Genomic DNA, 19,613 nt, shown 5'->3' with positions numbered 1-19,613 from the left:
GAAAATAAGCCCTTCGTGGCAATGAGAAGGTCTGAGCAGAATGTACCACATCTCAGTGGAGAAGCACTGAGCAGGGAAAGGGGAATGTGGTGGGAACAACTTTGGCTAGCTCAGGCATTGAACTGGGAAGTCCCTGCAGCTAAGTTTTGCCTCACCTGCTGTCTGGTCAGAGAAGCCTTGAGAGTACCACCATTCAGTAGCAGCAGCTGTATAGATCAGCTGCAGTCAAGCATTAAGCAGGCAAGAGTATCAGGAAGGCACTTGGGTTTTTTGGCAAAGGCTCTCTTTGAAGGCATGACCTGTGAAACAGCAGGAAGCTGAAAGAAGCACATCCAAATGTGTAAGGACAATGGGCCACTCAAGACAGCTTTGAATAGAAGTCCATTCAAAGATAACTTCATCATGCATTGGGATATAGAAACTGCATCAGAGATGCAGAGATGTTTTCTGAAGTAGACTTTTTCATGCCTTTAATCTTTAGGTGATAACATATGTCTGTTCTTTTACTTTCTAGATGTCCAGCAGGTGATGGCTGGTGGTACACGGGAGAAAAGTGTGAAAAGAAAGGCTCAGCTCAAGAAAATATTGTAATAGCTGTTTCTTCAACCGTAGCTGTATTTGTTGTAATGCTTATTGTCACTATCACAACTGCAGTGTGCCTTAAAAAGAAATACAGAAAAGTAAAGGAAAAAAGAGAGAACTTGACTCTGGAAGAAGTAAGTATTTTGCCTCTTTCAACAAACACACACATACCTATATTCACTAGAAAGCAAACAATCAAATTCAGTAAGAAGTAAATGGGAAGATGAAACATTTTTGTAATCTAAGGACTCCAGTTTAGGAATTGAAAAGGTCCATTAAGTGCTATTAATTTACAGCAAAAAGACCCTTAATTCAAATCTTGTCTTCCTCCCCTCAGCACCCCCATACTGCCCCAATGGCAGCCTACTTTGAGTGGGAGAGTGTCAAGGGGCTCATTTTCAATTTGTGATTAAACCATATTTTCTGCTTGATAGAATTGTATTTCATCTATTACTGCCTTTTGTGCTGAAGATCCCCCTTAAAACACCTGGATATAGTGCTAAAAATTCCAGCCCAAAATGTCAAAATAAAAAGCAAATTTAAAAATAATTTATCTTATTCAAAGGCCATTTTTTATGCAAGGAACAAACTAGCCATGGAAATCATGACTTAGGGAGAAGTAAAAGAAGACAACAGGTTAAAACTATCTGAATGACTGGATCAGAAATGCCTTGTAGTGCATAGCAGCAATGTTTGGGCAGATTTTCACAGGAAATTTCATGCAGTCCAAGATGCATGGACTCTCAGTTTAAATAGGGGCTTATCTTGGAAATAGCAAGAGTGACACAGCTTAGAGGGACTAACAGGGCACAGGAGAAATTTTGTAAGCAAATTGAAGAGGAATGGCCTTCCAGACAGTAGAATTCCATTTTAATTTTGCACTGATACTCTTTGTGTGATATCCCATTGAGTTGCAGTACCACTGTGCAATGTCAGATACTTGACACTGTTACTTCATGACCTTTCAATAAATAGTTTTGGTTTGTTTACAAGTAATGCTCTTATATTATACACATATTTCCCTTCCCTACACACTTTTAAGATGTGGGTTTGGTGGTTTTTTTTCCCCACTTAGACTAAAACATCCTTCTGAAGATAATGCAAATAAGCATCAAAGACACAAGATGAACATCACTGCAAAACCACAACTACGTCATCATTCTTTCTGCTCTTTTTATCTCAACCATCACAATAAAGGTTTGTAAAGTCTGGAAAATAATTCATAATCTAGATAAAATACTGTGCTGAAGTCAGTGAAGTGTCTGACAGTGTCGTGTATCATCATGCAATGGAGAAAAAAGGAACTATGTTTTGTGACACGTCTGCCCAGTCCTTCAAGTCTACCTGAACATGAACAAAATGTGTAAAACTGCATCCTGACTTTGAATCAATACAGCAAAGTCTAGGTTTGCTATATTATCATTATACAGATATTTATAACAAAGGGGAGCTGGACTCTGTATTCACAGGGTACCCTTCATTTCTGAGTCCTGCTACAGCTGTCAGTCAGTAGTGCAAGAGTATTTGGTGTGTGGAAGCATTTGGGTCATGAAGTTATTTGGTTGTGATCTACTCACTATAAAAGAAATAACAAGTAATGAGAAAAGTGATAAATGAACCTCACAGACAAACAAACATTAATGAGGAAGTCACAACCTATGAGGATCCAGAATGCTTCATCCCCTGATTGATGGTCCTTTAAAGGAACTTCTTAGGCAGAACCTTCAAGAATGTCAACCTGAACAACAATTGTTAACTGATAGGAAGGGGAAAACATGATTAACATGAGTATTATTGGAAAATTGGGGTTGCTTGGGAGCTACCTGAAAAGGCTTGTGGACTTATGTAAAAATGACTATGGGATGTTTAGAGGAAGGACCAAAGGATCCAAAAAAAAGTGGGGCAAAATGGGGCCAGCAGTTGGAGAGACCTGCCTGCAAAAGAAATCTGTGTGCCAATGACCACAGGAGACCGCAGGTCTTAGGGATCATGAATCTGGGTACTAGCACATAGAGTGACTGGCGTGCAAGGGTCTGTGTGCCACTAAGTGGAGGGTTGTGAGCCATAGGGCTTGTAGGTCTAAAGATCAGGACTGGAGGGGCTGGTGTGTGTCTTTTGTATGTGTATTGAAAGGTCCAAGTGTCAGCAACTGGAGAGGAGGCCATGGGCACCAGGGCTGTAGGTGTGGGTGGCAACAGCTGGACGGATCAGGTTGTGTAAGGTGGGTGTGTAAGAGGTCTAAGTGCTGACAACTGGAGACACCTGTGTGTGTTAATATTTCTTTCGTGAATTTAATCCTCTGTGTATGCATGATTCACTAGCAAACTTCAAGCTGGACTAGCTGGTGACTTGGAGGAAACATTTCCACATCTGGAGGACTTGGTCAGAGCCAGTAGTTAGAGTGGAGGACTCCAGGGTCCAGGCGTGGATATTAGACAGGCTGAGAGCCCATGCTGATATTCACAGGAGTACCTACGTGATGATTCTGTGAGTGTATGCATCTGTTTCACTAGCAAGCATCACATTGCTCTATCTGGCAAGTAGAAGGTGATTTGTATACCACTGAAAGGTCTCCCAGGCATGGGTACTAAACAGGTTTAGAGGCAATGCTAACATTCAAGGGGACTGTGAATGTGCGTGTGTGTATGGACGTGGAGAATGGGGGCACACATATTTTCACCAGAGAACCTCCATTCGAATTGAAGGCAGGAAGACAGGGCTGTCTGCCCTTGTGTGAGTTTGGGTATCATTATAGATGGGCTGTGCTACCCATGCTGCTCTGTGTCTATGCAGCAGTCTGTACAGCCAGCTGCTTTAGGGACCCCTCTGTGTGTGTGTCAGTGTATCTGGACACACACAAAACCTTGCTACTGGCCAGACCTGCAAGCAGGAAGAGGAGCAGCAGCTGTATCCTTGGGACTGGTATGTAGAGATCACCTCAGAATGTTTCTGGCTGGGCATGCTGGTGGGGGAGACGGGATCCTGGGTCTGAGAGATATGGTGGCTTCCTTAACAACCCTGACAAGTAGGATTTAGAGAAAAAAGTAATCATGGAAATAAAAGGTCCAGAGGAAGCAAAGTGTACTTCCCTGAGGACACTTTGCAGAGAAAAATGGCAGTTGCCATGGGCATAAATCATCACATTTGTGGTATTTTGGAGGGAAGCTGTGAGAGACCGGAGTGCCAGTAATAGAAATGTCAGGTCACACCAGATGGCTGGTAAACTGGTATATGAATGTGTTCACATTCAAAGGTCAGCAGTTACTTTGATTCCCTGGAACAGGTATTGGTGATCTTAACATTTGTCATGCAATTTACCTTAACTCTGGGCAAGAGCAGTTCAAATGTATGGAAATTTGATGAGGGAGCAAGTCTTCCTCTGGATGCTATTGCACAGCACAAAGCAACAAATGTGTATGCTTCTGTATCAACATCACATATGTAGTCCTTCTCTGATTGATATTCTCTGAAATGTAGTTATATTTAAAGCATTCATAGCTGGTTTTATTAGCTTTTGTTGGAATCCTAAGATTCATGAAAACAGCCAGACAAAATTAACAAAGATTTGTCAGAGCTAACAAGCATCCTGAAGAGGAAAATACCCTACTATAGCTGTCTTAAAATAACTTTCCTATTTCCACACATCTTCATCAGCAGATTTCATGCAAATAATCCTCCAAATGTGCCTTCAACTAAGATATGCACATAGATTTACATGGAGTTAAGAAGACAAAAATGTGACTGTTCATAAATTCAACCCTGGCTAAAATCCTTAACATTATAAACAGTGAGCATTTCACAATTTCAAATGTGAACTACCAGATTTGTGACCTCAGAGATAATTTATATTTTTGAAATCCAGATTACATGAGATGACATAAATGCTTACCTGTGCTTTCATCAGAAGAGAGCTTAATACACAGAGCAATATTACAATTTCAATACATTGTGCAAGATAAAAATTCCATAGGGTGTATCCTGAAATGTTAAACTTCCATGGCAAAAAAAACCTCTTAAGCTTCTGTTTCTTCATTTCAAACAGAAATCAGTGAAGAGTATAACTTAAAACTAATCTCCCAGTCAGTGTGAATGACTCACTTTTCTGAGATGTGTAAATTTCATAGAGCTAAAAGAGACTGACATTTTATTAATGTCATTAACTGACCTAAAAATAGTCAAGAGGAAAATAATTTTTTTTGAATTTACAATGCAGAAAAATTACCCAGGAAGTCCAGCATCAGATTCAATATTGCACTTTATTGTTTATCACAGAAGTTATACAACTGGCCCAAACTCCTGAACAAATACATTTTTCTTAAAAAACTGTAGCACAAATGACTTAGAGTGATGGTATTTTTCTGAAAAGAAAGGAGGTGAGAGGTTTCAAGCACATATGTGGTTTAGGAAATGAAGCATTTCAACTTAAGTTTTCTTCTTTAGGAGTAGATGTTTCACTTGGATTTGTAATTTAACTGGTTAAAGTTGCAATGCCTCAGTAATGGTCACCTCTTGTAAAAACAGCAGCAAAGATTGAACAGCCTGGGCCCTGCAGCTTTCCTCTGGAGGTGACTCCCCTGCTTTACCAAGATTTTCCTACATAGTTGTTAGGGCTGCATTTATTATTTTTAATGAAACAGCTTAATTTTGGAGATGTAGATTTGACACATTTATGGATAATATCGATATTCATCACAGATCAGATACTTTGTTGGACAGTCAAAGAGCCATACATGGGCCTGCAGCCTGGGTGTGTACTTTACTTTCCTGGAGGAGATTTATTCACAGAAAATTTTACTAAAAATTTGGAATACAAAGATCTTTCTGTGAAACCACTGAGATACTCGTATGATAATAAACCCCACCACTGTTAAATCTGCACCATTCCAATTATCTTTCCTGTCCTTCTCACACTGTAGTGATTCAGGTTAAAATTTGCAACAAGGATTTACTCTGCCTGCATCCCTGCTCAGACACATTTCATATTCTACACATCAGGAATCGTGTAAGAAGCCTGTTATTGGGTTTCCACAAAATATTCAGGACAAGGGCTTGGGCTGTGGATATTGACCCCATGGGTTGCCTGCCCTGCTCCTGTTCCTCATTCAAATGCAGATCTCTCACCCCTAGCAAAGACCCAGGCCTAAGTGAATGTTCTTCTCTGCTCCGGCTTTTCTGGGCTCCAGAATAGCCGTACAGCTGGACCCAGCATAGTGTGTGCACATTGTATTTAGAGCTGTGTTCATGGCTCATTCCCCACTGCTGAGTCTATCAGTAGTCCCAATATGGACTTAAAACTAAACTAAACTAAACTGAACTAACCTCAGCATTCAAGTGTGTGACTCAGGTTTGGAATACTAATCACACACAAAAAAATAAAAAAAAAATAAAATATTGGGCTACTGTTCTGTCTTCCTCTTGGATCTTTCTTCAAGAATCTCAGCATTGCAGAAAATTTTTCAGGTGAGTCATGTACTATCTGTGCTAACAGTATGCACAGCCTCATATTCCTGATATAGGAAAACTAGACCAATTTCACTGCTATTGTATCACACAGATCAACTTGCTCAGTCTAGCTTTTGCACAAGTAGCAAATAACTGAGTCCAATAATCTAGCTGGCACTACATTGTCTCAATGCAAAAAAGGAACTGATCTTAGACATCAGCTCTCCTATTTCAGCTGAGTGTGTCAGGCATCTCGTATCCCCAGTGCCAGGCAGACACAGTTCCAGGGTGCAGGGCTGGGGTCATGACTTGTCATTTTCTTTAGGTGTGGGTCAGAAGGCAGAAGTAGTATTTCTCCTTTTTTACCTTTGATTCGCACCAATTGGATCTTAATTCTCCTGTTTATTTGGACTACATTTTCAAGTGCCAGTAGTACAGATAATCATGTCTCAAATGGACAAGAATTAATTAAATTGCCTTTTCTGAACACTCAATTGTTGTTCTTCAAATCTAGAGTTATTGCTTAGAGACTTTTTTAGTATATGATGCAGTAATGGCAAAATATCTGTATTTTGCTCTGTGTTATGAAATTATGAAGAAATTAAACATATGGTGATCATTTATTTCCTTCAACTACATATATTCGAGTTTATTAAAGAATACAGCTCTAAAGTTGAGTTTTAATAATTTGTTTTGTGCAAGAAGATTATGAATTTCTTGCAGCAGACAGATTCCGTGTGGCTGCTCTCTCCCCTTTTTGAGCATCAATAGAATGAACAGAGAAAAAACAATTACCACAACAAATCATACAGATTATTTACACCAGGTACATTCTAACTGGTATCATAAATGTTGCAGACAGGTTTACATTCAAGTTCCCATTTCCTTTGCTCACAAATTCCTAAACTCCTTCCACTCAAGATGAAAAAGTCATGCTTGATGTCTGCCTTTGAATTCAGCTGCTATGAAAACAAAATATCATCAAAGAAGCTCAACTTGAATGTCTGGAACTTAAAAGAGCAAAATCAAACCTTATTGTTTCCCAAGGTTGCAATTCTAATTCCTACAATACATAAACATGGTCACTCTTCCAATGCAATACTCATGGGAAAAAAAGAATTGTGTGCTCTTTATCAGATTTGAATCTTATCTCTAAACAATTTGATGGAACATTTTGATTAACTTTTTAATTATAGCCTTTCTGCTTAGCAGTTGCTAATATGTAACTAGAACTAGCCACCTTCTTCTGCTAGAGTTCTGTGTGTGTGCATTTGCCCTTGATATTTTTATTTTAACACCATCTGGATCCATGAAGGCTATGCTTCAAAAAGCCAGATCAAATCTTGCCAACAGCACATCTCTCGCTCCATCTCTGATTGCTTGTTTTTTAATACTTCTCATCACGTTGTGAACACTTGGGCTTGGAGGCAGCTTTCACTCATGTAAATGATATTTGCTTGTTCAGAAGAGAGCATTATAAATCACACAGAAATAACATTACAACTCCGGTTTGGTTTGTTAAGCAAGCTATTAACTTATTAAGTTTGGTAGTTACTAGGTTGTTTAATAAAATTTGTTTATTAGCTGTGGTAGGAATCTCTGTTGCTCCTTAGAAGAATTAGGTTTCATTCTGGGTGCTGTTGTCATGCCTTCGTCACCAGGAAAGATTTGTCAGGTTAGGCTGGAGGTAAGGAGAAAAAAAGAAAATTAAAGGTTTGCCTTGGCCAAGAGAATAATGACCATACTTAAGTCTCAACAGGTGTGATTAAGAGAAATGGAAAAAGAAAAGCTGCTGGGATAAGAGTATGAATTTCCTTAAGGGAAAAAAAGTTCTATGGAGAAAAAAAGAAAATTAAATCGAGATAGCAAATACTTACTATGGGCCTCTGCATGACAGACTATAGGCCATGTCTCCCAAGCAGATTTCCCCTACTTAGCAGCCCTCCTGTTTGCTCTGCTTTTCACAGGTTGCCAACTCACAGCAAGACCAATTGTCACTACGTGTTCTTTTTAAACCTATTTCCATTACCTTATAGCACTGCCCACATCTCTCACTTACAAGCACCGTGAGACCTGCAGCTGCCCAAGCCACAGGGCTGCAGAGCCTCTTTGGGCAGCTCTCTCCCTTGGGAGAAGGTCTGGGAAACTGGCTGCCAGGGTAATGTGGAGGCTGTGCTGGCACAAGTGTCACACAAAACAGACTTCACCACTGGGAGTTGGAAGACTGAAGAAAAACTTGGAAACATAACTCCTTCCATGGTGGGGAATGCTGAGGACAAAGCCAGGGTTGGTATCTCCTGTGTCCCTACGGAGAGCTCGTCCCTGCATAGGCTGCAGCCAGGAGCAATAAATAAAAGTGGTTCTTGCCTTGGAGGATTTGCTGGAGAAACTGGTGGACATCAACTCTGTTTCACATAGATACTCAAGACCAGATATAAATATTTATCCTCCTCCCTTATCCTCTCAATCCCACACCCAATCCTGCTTGCCAGGAAGAGCGGGGCCCATCCCGGCACTCTGCCCCACACTGACTTTCCTGGCCAGGTCCCCACGAGGTCACATGGTGGGAGTGACTGCATTAGCAACGTGGTTGACATCAAACCTCCCCACTGGCTACACCCTGTCCATGAAAGACCTGCAGAGCACTGGCTGGCAACCACCTTCCCCCAAGAGGGAATCTTGAGCTTTGGAAGAAATTTGAGTTTCTGAGAAATGCAAATAGCCGCAGTTGCATCCATTTTGAATGTAGTCCCAGCAGCCTCTAAGGCATTTCTGAAGTGAAATGTGAGGAAAGCAGGAATAGAGGTTTATTTACCTTTTCTCCCTATGCTTCAAAGGAGCAAGCCACTCCACTCTGTGCTGAGAAAATAACAAAAATGCTTTTCTTTATGCCATGATCATGTCTGAGTGCCTAGATTGGGTTGTGCCACTTGTTTTCCTAAAAGCAAGTTATCTTGGCTTCCACTTGCCTTCCTAAAAGCAAGTTATCTTGGCTTCCACTTGCCTTGATTTATATCCATATTGCCAAAACCACTTTCAGGCACGTCAGATCATTCTCAGATTGGCTGTGGTCAGCCTTACTTGTGTACTTGCTTTCTCACTTTTTTCCCACAGTATCTCAGTGATCTGGAGGACTATGACTGGGTGGGTTAAAATTACTTTTTTCTCATTCCACAAATATTCTTCAGCTATAAAACACTGTCCTACTTCTTATTACATGACAACGAAAGCATTTTTGAGGCTTTGTTACTCAGCCCCCTGATGGGCTGGGCTGCAGGAGCTCGAGTACATGGGTGCTTGCTGATGCACACATGGGTGCACAGTGTGCAGCCGGGGGCGCGGGGCCCTTCGCGCGGCAGGAGGGTTTTAGAGCTCCGAAAGATGGAAAGTTTGATATCTTTGGAAATGCAAGGCTGAGCATCAGTTTCTTAATCAGCATTTACAGCTGCTGTCAACTGCCTTCCTGGCAACCCCCTGCTGAAGGTGGAAGTGGTTTAGGGAATATTTTGCATTACAAAGATCACCTCTTAAAGGGGAAAGCAGACCACTCTGCCATTTTTCAATCGTAGGGCCAAAGCCTTTTACACACTGCTTTTGAAACACTGGGAAAAACTAAATAGCCTAATAAGCAGTAGAGAATTCCTGACCTTTCTTTACTGCCATTTTATTCAGCATATATGTGAATGATTAAATTATGCTGAATAACTGGTTCAGTATCTCTGAGTGCATAATTTCCTTTAGTTTATTAAACAAGAGTGCAGTAAACTCTCCGTCCTCTTCCACTTTGGCTTTTGTGACAAGAGGTGCTGAAAGTATTTGAAATTTAAGCAGCAGCTGGTGAAATCAAAATATTTTTTGGACTTCTCTCTCAAGGGTCACTATGTAAGATGTAGCCATGGACTCCTAAGGGTCTAGATTGTCATTAAACTTCACACTTCAGTGATATTTGACAACACAGCAACCCCATGAAAATACATGTGAGCAGCACAAAAGTTTTATGGAAGGGCAAATGTGGGTCCCAGTAGTCAGAGCCCTGACTGCCCTCCATGGACGTGCAAAAGAATGGGCAAGAGGAGCATCATGGTCACCTCCTTCAGATCCAGGGACTGCAGGAGGCAGGTCCAGACCTTTGAGCTGCTTGTTAGGGATAGGGACAAAATCCTGGTACTTTTAAGCTCTGGCAGGAATGAACTTGAACATGATGAATGTCCAACCTCCTAAAAAGTATTTTTACAACTAAGTGCCCCAATACTCCTGGGAAATGGGAAATCATTTTCCCCATTTATTGGAAAGAGTTAAATAAGGATTATTAGGAGGCTTAAGTAAGAGCACAGAGTAAATTGCTGTCAAATCAGACTGAGAAAAGGCAATCCACCAGCACTTGTTTGCTGGTCTGGTGTTTTGCTGCCCCAATGGTGTCATTTAGTCCAGCTGTCACAACAAGGGGCACACAACTTGGTGAGAGCAAGCCCAGGGCCTCTACCAGTGCTGCTCTGCCGCGGCTACAGTTGTTGACGAGACGCTTCTACCTCACTGGCACCTAAATTCCAACAGCTGTTGGCCTCAACACTGTTGGCAGGCAGATCTCATTAGCTGGATGAAGGTGGTAGAAGCAGGAGTACCAGGAGTCTCCACTGATGGGTCAGAGGATGCTAACCCTGATCTTGTTAAATCCAAGGAAGCCTGGGGTCGTGGTATCAAAAATCACAGTTTGCCAGCAGCTGAAGGGCACTTACACCCAGCTTTTATATGCTACTACTTGATCTCTGTAGTAAATACTTTTTATTGAGTGTTTTCTAAGCTCCTTCACTGTAAAAAGAGGAAGATACCTTTGACAGTGTTGCAGGTATTTTGAGAAGTGTCAAGAGTTTTTCCTGATTTCAAGTAACGAAGATCAAAACTTTCAAAATTTAAAACATTCATGTAAACCTTGTAAATACCTTGCAACATCTTTAATACATTTTTTCCCCTAAGCTTGCAGCCTTTTATTTTTTACGTTATTCAAAAACACAGCTTCCATATAGATGTCATAAGGTGTAATGTTCAGCTTTAGTTTAACAGGAGAAAATTGTGAACAAATCAAATAAACACCTTTCGTTATTCCAGGCAGAGGAGCCTGATATGCTTCACCAGCATCTCCAAAAGCAAAGGTTCAGGCAATTGAAAGAAGACAAAGCATTAGAAAAATGTGCTTGTTCTTGAGCCTTAAAGTTCCCAAGGGTGACAGGTTCTGATTATAGAATTTTAATTTGTTTTTTCCAACATTTACCATCCAGAATGCTCCTGAGTCCTTGCAAACTTGGAAATCTTACACCACTAGTAGCTTCTAAATTGCTTAACTAGTTGTAAGGTTACACCGACAATATTGGCATGTAAGAAGGATTGCAATTGTTCATTTCAATCTCAAACTGGAAAGAAAAGAAACAGAAGCTGGCATTTCTAAGGTCAAGAGTGTTAAAAAATATAAGTAGATAAATATATATATATATATATATAAAAGAACCAAATCTGTTTTCTTAATGAAAAGTTTATATTACTACACTATTATTACAGATCTAACACTCCTCTAGACAATACTGCAACACAGGTGGGTACTAAAGACATCCTCAGAAATTCTATTTCAATAAATGAGATAGAAACACTGGCAATACACTTTCCTTTAGAGTTCTTGTTTTAGAATCCTCCCAGAATAAATCTTTTTTTCATTTTTTTTTTTTTTAATTTCAGATCTCATTCCAAATTTCAAAGAAGCTTGCCTATGTCCATGCTAGCTTTGCATTTTCTTAAGGGACCAATTTCTGGCTTTATTAAAACTTTAATAGACAGTCCTTTGGATTGTAAAGCACAGCAGATCCATTAGCATGTCATTGAGTGCCTTTATACAACTGCTTTGAATTTCTGCGGCTCCACGTGTGCTATATTTGGGTTCACAACAAGGCAGTTTAGGTGCTGAGCAAATGCTTTTGACAAGGGGTTTTTGGATAGCAGATCCCACCTGTACTGATGTGGTTAAAATGCCACAGTGTTGCAGTGTAGAGCAGGCATTTCAAATTGCTCTCCTGAGGAGAGAAGAGACGTACTCTAACAGGATGATTTGAAAAGGATTATTGTTTTAGGATAATCTATATTTAAAGCAAGCTATCAAATATTTGATTGAAACTCTGTACAGAAACAAAGAGCTTGATTTATGTGAGGAAGCTGACACCTCTGCCAGGAGCTGTTATGTAGCAGGTTAGCGTAGGCAGCTAATGTAACTCAATTATGGTACTGAAAACAAAGCATTTAGAAATGAAGTCACAACTGAACAGCTACCATGACTACAAGTGATAGAAGTAGAATAGTTCTATCAACTTGAGCGATAAACTGAAGCCCATTCGTGGAATCAGTGGGTGTCTCGCCCGACTGAGCAGTGCAGGATTAGACTCTATTGCACATCATGCTGGCACTAGTTAGAAACATGGAACAGATGTCAAGTAAATAGGGAAGTGTGGGACAAAACAGAAATAATTGTAAAAATGTGCCCAAGGATAAAATAAATTGATCCTAAGACGCTAACAAACATTCTTGTATGAGGCAAAATGAGTCTTTGTACTGGGTTGACTTTTATTTTCTTGCTAATATTGCATAACAGAACTACACTGGCATGATGAGGAGGGGCGATAATAAAATAACTTATCAATGCACTATTAACTCTACATGCTCTTACCTAATAACAAGATATTGATGTCTCCCTTAATGCGCGCCCCATTGTTGAGAACTTTCTCATTACCCTGCAGTAGCATACACAAAATGGCTTTTTTAATATACTCATGGCCATGAATGTTTGTTGCTAAAGACTTGCTTAAATGGTCAAAGATATCCTATTTAAGAAACAACACTTATATTGCACATTACCAACATTAAATGGAATCTCATTATCCATTAGCCAGTATTAGTGCAATTTATAACTTACTTTATTTTGAGTTTTGCAGTATTTCTTGATCTTTGCCACAGTATCGGTTGAGAATGTGGGTGCTATTTCTTTGCTCATCAGTTTGATATTATTAGGCAGCATTATTGTCCAGGGTATTTTCCTCCAGATGCAGAGAAATGCAATGAGATTAACTATTAAAGAGATGAACTATTAAATAAATACTGGGCTACTTTTTACACAACACACAAATAATAAAATTCAAAGAAATGTTTACATTTATACATTTTATTGCAGCTCAGCAAGTAAAATCCACACTACAAGAGGATTCACTGAAGCTCCAGCATCAGCCTCTGCAAAGAGGGCTCATGGAGGAGCATGGAGCCAGCTTGGGGGGCACTGAGCTGTCACTGAGTTGTGTCTGGGGCCAGGTAACAGGAGGAAATTTGGCAAAGAGGAGATGATGATAGGTAGAAAGGGTTGTTCTCAGCTCCACAGGGAGTGGCAGGAGGCAGTGGCGGGCACAGGCCAGGCCAGTCTCTGGCTCTGAAACAGTGGGATCCTTCTGAGCAGATCCTCAGGAAAAAACTGCTGCCTGCTTTTGTAGTCAGTACTGAAGAATATTACAACAGAATTCAGAGCACTTGAAGTCATGCTGAGAAGAAATTTTTAACTGTTTGGTAAATGCCAGTCCCTCCCATTTGACACCAAGTTCCTCTCATGGCAGTGCTGATGGGCAGCATCTCTCACTGCCATGCCCGTCCATGGGGCTGGCTGGCAGTGCCTCCCTGGGGCTGTTAGTCAAAGGTACCTTGATGGATGGAGGGTTTTATGACTGCTTATTCCTCCTGCACACTATCCAAAAGAAATCAATTTTTCTGCAAACACTGTTTATGTGATATTTGTAATATTGTAAGCAGAACTGTTTGCCCTTGGGACACACGATATTTGGATATGTCCCCACCGAGGTGGAGGATGGACGGCAACTCCAGCAGCTACAGTCACACAATGGTACCTCGAGGAAAGGAGAATGCCCTGGCATGCAAGTTGCCTGTATTTTTGTTCCAGTGTCTGCTTCAACCTGAGCTGCAGCTGATGCCTTGAGGCAAATCAGGACACAGGGATCTGAAGGGACATCCACCTGGAGTTGCTTGCTCTGCCCTGAGGGGCACCAGCTACCCACTGCAGCTGCAAGCCCAGGACCAGAGCAGGCAGTGGGCACCGAGTGAGGCCAGTGCCATCAGCAGGGCAGGGGGAAATGCTGTATTAATACTTGCCATTAATACTTACCGATTAAGGAAACCCAACAGCGCTTATTGCCTTTTATACAGTTGAGAGACAAAGCGCAGACCAAGTTACAACAAAGCTTAAATCCAAAATAATTATGTTTTGTCACAATTCCTCCCACACAGCCCAAGCTACCAAGGAAGCGAGCTGCCAGCACCTGAGGACAGACACGATTTGCTCCACAGCTCCCTTCATCCCAGTGCAAAAACTTCCAAATGTTTGAAACAGGGAGCAAGTAAATCTTTTAATGCTCTCTGAAAAGCAATCAGCTCACCAAACGCATCAGTCAGCAGTCTCTAATATAAAATAATTAAACCATGAAAAGCTGCTGCAGTAATCTTACTTAAAAATCCTAAATTCCTTTACATTTTGAGGATCTGATGGCTCTGACTCCCAGTCAGACACAGGGCAGAGACTGTAGGAGCTTCTCACAGCTCAGCTGAACAAACCTCTTCCACTCAAGCAGAGGCAGCTTAACTTTATAGATTTGTTGTTGCAGCAAACCTATCCAAGAGATACAGCTAAATCCAAATTCATTTCATTTCCAGTCAAATTATATTTTGATGCAGGTCACTAGAAGCTAATCTTTCATCTCTGTTTTTCATACATGAAAATGAAAAAGAAAAAAAAAATTCAGATTAATCAGCATTTATCATACTAAATAGAATTAAATCAAATGGAAAATTGCATACAGAAACTCGGTTAAAACAATCAAATTAAAAAGCCTGTGTGAATGTAATCTTTGATTCTCTCAGAAGAAAACCTTATTATTAAACAAACTTAAAAGGGAGCCTGGATTACCCCTTTTCCCATTTCCCTTTACTTGAACAATGAGTCTGTCTTCACGAGCAGATTTTACTTCCTGTCAGTCAGGCAAGTTCACTTGCTTGTTCCCACATGCTAGAAAAACTTGTGTTTTCAGTATTGCAGAAGCACTTAAGCTGTATAGTAAGCAGCAGACAAGTAGCAGATGACTTTTTTATTCATGTACTTTTTGTTAGTTACATGAATATATACACAGACACACAGGTGCATACTCACATCTGCATTCAGTTTTATAGCACAGCTTCAGCAAAAATTCTAGCTAACTGGAAGCTAGCTTGCATTTAACAACTTTTTATTGATGCCCTGACTTTTAAAGAGCTCCTGTCTGAAATAAGTTTATGGTAAGTATTAAAAATGTAGAAATAGAAGAGCTTTCTAGAAAACACCTATTTAAAATTATCTCACAAATATTTCAGCATGACTGAAGGAATTGTAATTCTTTTTTTCCCCAAAAAAGTTCCAAGTCTTACATTACATCAATTAAAAATGCATTTATGATCTTGGCTTATGGCAAAATCGAGAGCAATAAGCAGTTGCTGTTATGGAGAACAGCTCTCTGGGAAGAATTTTTCTGATATAGAACACAGGCCTAAGAGGCTTAATAATGCCTTGGGTCAAATTTTTGCTGATGAACATTACCTTAGTTTCTTGGCTGGAATCCCCTCGGGCTTCTAAAAGTCCTTCTTAATTTCAAGGCAAATTTTGTCTGAGAAATAAATGCAGGAACCCATGCAATAAGGTTTCACACAGAACTTGAGAAATACTGAGGTTTGGGGTCCATTTTCTTTGTTCTTTGTTATTTGGGCACTTATCCTTTAGATCCCCATGAATGAGTCAGTGCACACTGCATCCCTTGACAACTGGGAGGGGTTTTTTAACCCAGCCAGAAACAAGCATCCTCTAATTCAAAGTGCTTTGTGCATTATTGCACAAGTTTCGAACTCTGTGAGTACCAACAGAAAGTTGTAACACCTCAGAAAAGCTTGCAAGAACAGAAATACCAGAGACAGAATCACATATGGTTTACAAACACAACATACTGATACTGTTTTAGTGGTGGCACTGGGGTCTTTGAATGCATCTGTTCCTATAACCTGGATTTTTGCTTAGCACTCCTGAATAAAATCCAACATGAGCCACAGGTAAAAATTTGCATTTTAGCATGAAACTTCGAAACTCATTAGTGAAGACAGTGACTTAAATACAAAATACCACTACTGTCTCTGAAAGCCCCTGAGATGTAAATCATTGGCGATGGGGAAAGCAGTCACAAGAAATATCCTGGTGCTTCCTGTTCCCTTTCCCTTGCCATGCCCTTTGCTCGGGGCTGCTGCGAGGGAGGTGATACCAGGCTGCAACCTTGGGCTGAGCCACTGTAGCTTATGCTTGCTCTTTTTCTGTATATTGGTCCTTTGTGTTTGGAGATGAAAGGTGCAGCGCGACAGAGAGGCCTCTCCTCCCTCCTTCAGAAACTGCCTTCTCATCTCTGGTTTTCCACAGTTCAAACATAAGACTTTGAAGAAGGTTTCAAAGCTGCATCTTGTATATGGAAATTCATGGCGCTGGGAAGATTCATGATCAGCCCTGAGATTTCAAGTTTAAGATTAAGAATATGCAGCCTAAACATAAGACCTTGTGTTTTGCCCTTCTCTGTTTTTTCTTTTTAAACCCATTAATAGGAATAAGATGATACCAATTTTCATGGATCGTCTATCTAGTTTCACTCTAAGTAGATTTTTCAATTTTCTTGCAAAAACACTAGGCGAAGGAAATATGAGCATAAGTCATTTGGATAAGCTCAAAAAATCAGACTCCAGCTGCCTGCTAGCAAATCTAAGTGAAGTTATACATGTTTAGAAAACTGAACTCCATATAGCTAGAGAGTAGCTGAAGGTGCCTCAGTAATCTCTAGAGTGGGGAAATAAGCAGCCACTTTCAGGGTAGTAGTAGCAGAAATATCAGGCCATGCACTGGGCTTGGGGATGGGTTCATTTCACATGTGAAGAATCAGGGAAGAAGAATGAAAGAAACTCTATCCACCACGAGTTTTGTGGTCTTCAAAACAATTCTATGAACTCAATGAACAAAAGCAGTGGGGTGTTTTATAAACACTAGTTACCCACTTTTATATATTATCCACTAGTCAGCCTACCTGATTCCTTCAGGATTTGCAGGCACAGCAGAAGCCAAAATCATGTTTATTTGCAATGGAAGCTCAGAGGTTAAAGATCTCAGAGCAAAAGGGGTGCAGACAGCAGGAGCAGGACAGGAAGAGGATGGGTTGGTTTGCCTAGACATAGCAGGAGGACTCTATCTGGGACCAGAGGCAGCCACCCACATCTGCAAACGCACCATCACCCATGGGAAGAGGCACCCAGTCAGTCTCTGGAGACCAAAAGGTAGCAAAAGAGGGTGACAAAATGAAAGGATATGTTGGGTTGGGTTTGTAGGTCAGCCTGGGAAACCTGGATTTGTAGCATTTTTCAGTAAACCAGCTATAGCAGAGAAAAATCAGACAAAGAAACCAATATGTGCCCTTAAATCAGGAAGGAAGGGTTATTGGAAACCTTACTGTATAGGTAAAAGAAAAATTTGAATATCACTGCCTTTTATTAAAGGAAGCAGAAAAGAAAAATGTTTCGGAAATCAATAATAAGGCGAGAGTAACTGCAGACTATGTGGGACGGATGCAGACAAAGTGCTGTGGCCATGTGTACTGCAGTGTCACTGATTTGTTAGTAAAAGGACAAATTTCATAGCCATGAAAATGAAACACCTCTCTACTAAGACAGGCTGAGAGTTGTGGTTGCTTAGCCTGGAAAAGAGCAAGCTCTGGGGCAACTTCAGTGCAGCCTTTTAATACAAAAAAGTGGTCTTACAGGAAAGATGGAGAGAGGCTTTTTACAACAGTCTGTAGTGACAGGACAATGGGCAGTGGTTTTAAACTTAAAGAGGGTAGATTCAGCTTGGAGGTAAGGAAGAAATTTCTTATGATGGGGGTGGTGGAACACCGGAACAGGTTATCCAGAGAAGTTGTGGATACCTCATCTCTTTAAGTGTTCAAGGTCAGACTGGATGGGCCTTTAAGCAACCTGGTCTAGTAGAAGGCAGGGGTTTGGATGAGATGACCTTTAAAGGTCCATTTCAACCTAAACGATTCTATTGTTCTATGCAATACTAATCCAATGCCACTTTTCAGGCTCTTTGAGAAACACCCATATTCTTCAGGAGGAGACTGGAGGGCTGGGTTACCAGGATGGCGTATGCTTCATTCATCAGGAGCAGGGGCTACAACCTAGGACTAACATTTAGGATAGTTTCTAGCTGTCATATGTTTCTCCCATTTACAGAGCTGCAGTTAAATAAATAAGATTAGCCAAGATATATGCAGTTTTTCAGGGCTCTACCAGACTTCATGCCAGGTCTTACATTGTCAACCTATTAGCATTTCCTCCTGCCTTCTGTTTGCACTAATCCACTGGAAACCCAGCCCTGGAGACCTGCCTCATTGACCCCCATATTCATTAAGTATAATTGTTGGTACTGTATAATGGAATAGCACCAGCACACTTAAAACAGATCCTTGTCATGACAGAGCTTTTACAGGGTTGGCAGGGAGTCCTAATGAGATCCTTGAGCCCATTTATCACCCTCTGCAGCCCCTACAGCTGGTTCATCTTTGCTGCTGTGTGCCAGTCTGACACTGCGTGGCACGTACAAGAACTACAGCAGCCACTGCCACACACAGCCAGAGGACACGTCCCTCTGCTTCACTGCCAGCTCCTCAGACTTGGCACCTTAGAGATGTTTTCTCCTTATCCCTTTCTTCCCTTTTATTCTTCTTCCTCCTACCCCAGACTCCCTGAGAGGAATGGTTTTCATTTAATCCAAGCGTGTTTGGCAAGAAATTCCTTTTGTCCCACCCAGGAGCCAAGGGCATTTTGAGGTCTAGTTGAGCAACAAATAAAGATTTGAGTCGTATTTTTCTGCCTCCATTGTGGCAGCCTGGTTACCCGTCTTTAGCTTTCCACCTTTGGAATCTGATGGAAAAAATGGTGAGAAGACATCTCCTCCTCAAAGCCACTCTTCATAGCAGCTCTTCATTATGCCAAGTGAAAATGAATATAAATGATTTATCCTGGGAAAAGAGAAATGCTGGGTCCAGGCAACCGAATAAAAATACAAATACTGTCAGCTTTTAACAAAAATTGATCTTCACTCAGCATGGCAATCACAGGCAAGAAAAGAGAAAAAAATTCTATATACAGAATACAACTAATAGTGAGTTTTTGTGGAGCTGCCATTCCAACAGGCACCATACAGGCAGAGGTATTGGTTAGCAAGGGGTGCCAAGGCAATCCCTAAAAATCATACTGCCATGGAAGGGAGATGTTCCAGCAGCACTGAGGACCTGGAAAAAATCACCAAGGGCAACTGCCCAAGCAGGTCAGATTTCCTGTTCATTCTGCAATGGCAAATCCCATTATCTGCTCACAGCACAGAAAAAAGGGAGAACATGAGATCTTCACCCAGGTTTGCAGCTTTAAGTCACTCTTGTGCACAGGAG

At 40.9% G+C, this 19,613-nt stretch overlaps 1 protein-coding gene across 1 annotated transcript in view; it reads left to right on the top strand.

Moving 5' to 3' along the window:
- Window positions 1–1,960, top strand: part of MEP1B (meprin A subunit beta) — a 28,111-nt gene extending 26,151 nt beyond the window's left edge. The window contains exons 13-14 of the mRNA XM_018076411.1: window positions 515–716; window positions 1,658–1,960. Of these exons, the coding sequence (XP_017931900.1) occupies window positions 515–716; window positions 1,658–1,675 (220 nt within the window). The 3' untranslated portion in view covers window positions 1,676–1,960. The remainder of the gene's footprint in view (window positions 1–514; window positions 717–1,657) is intronic.
- Window positions 1,961–19,613: the final 17,653 nt, after the last annotated feature.

This window comes from Manacus vitellinus, unplaced genomic scaffold, assembly GCF_001715985.3.
Source record: "Manacus vitellinus isolate BGI_N305 unplaced genomic scaffold, ASM171598v3 scaffold_1_pilon, whole genome shotgun sequence".
Taxonomy (NCBI): Eukaryota; Metazoa; Chordata; class Aves; order Passeriformes; family Pipridae; genus Manacus; species Manacus vitellinus.
The sequence above is the reverse complement of the archived record's forward strand: the minus strand, read 5'-3'. Positions and strand labels throughout refer to the sequence as shown.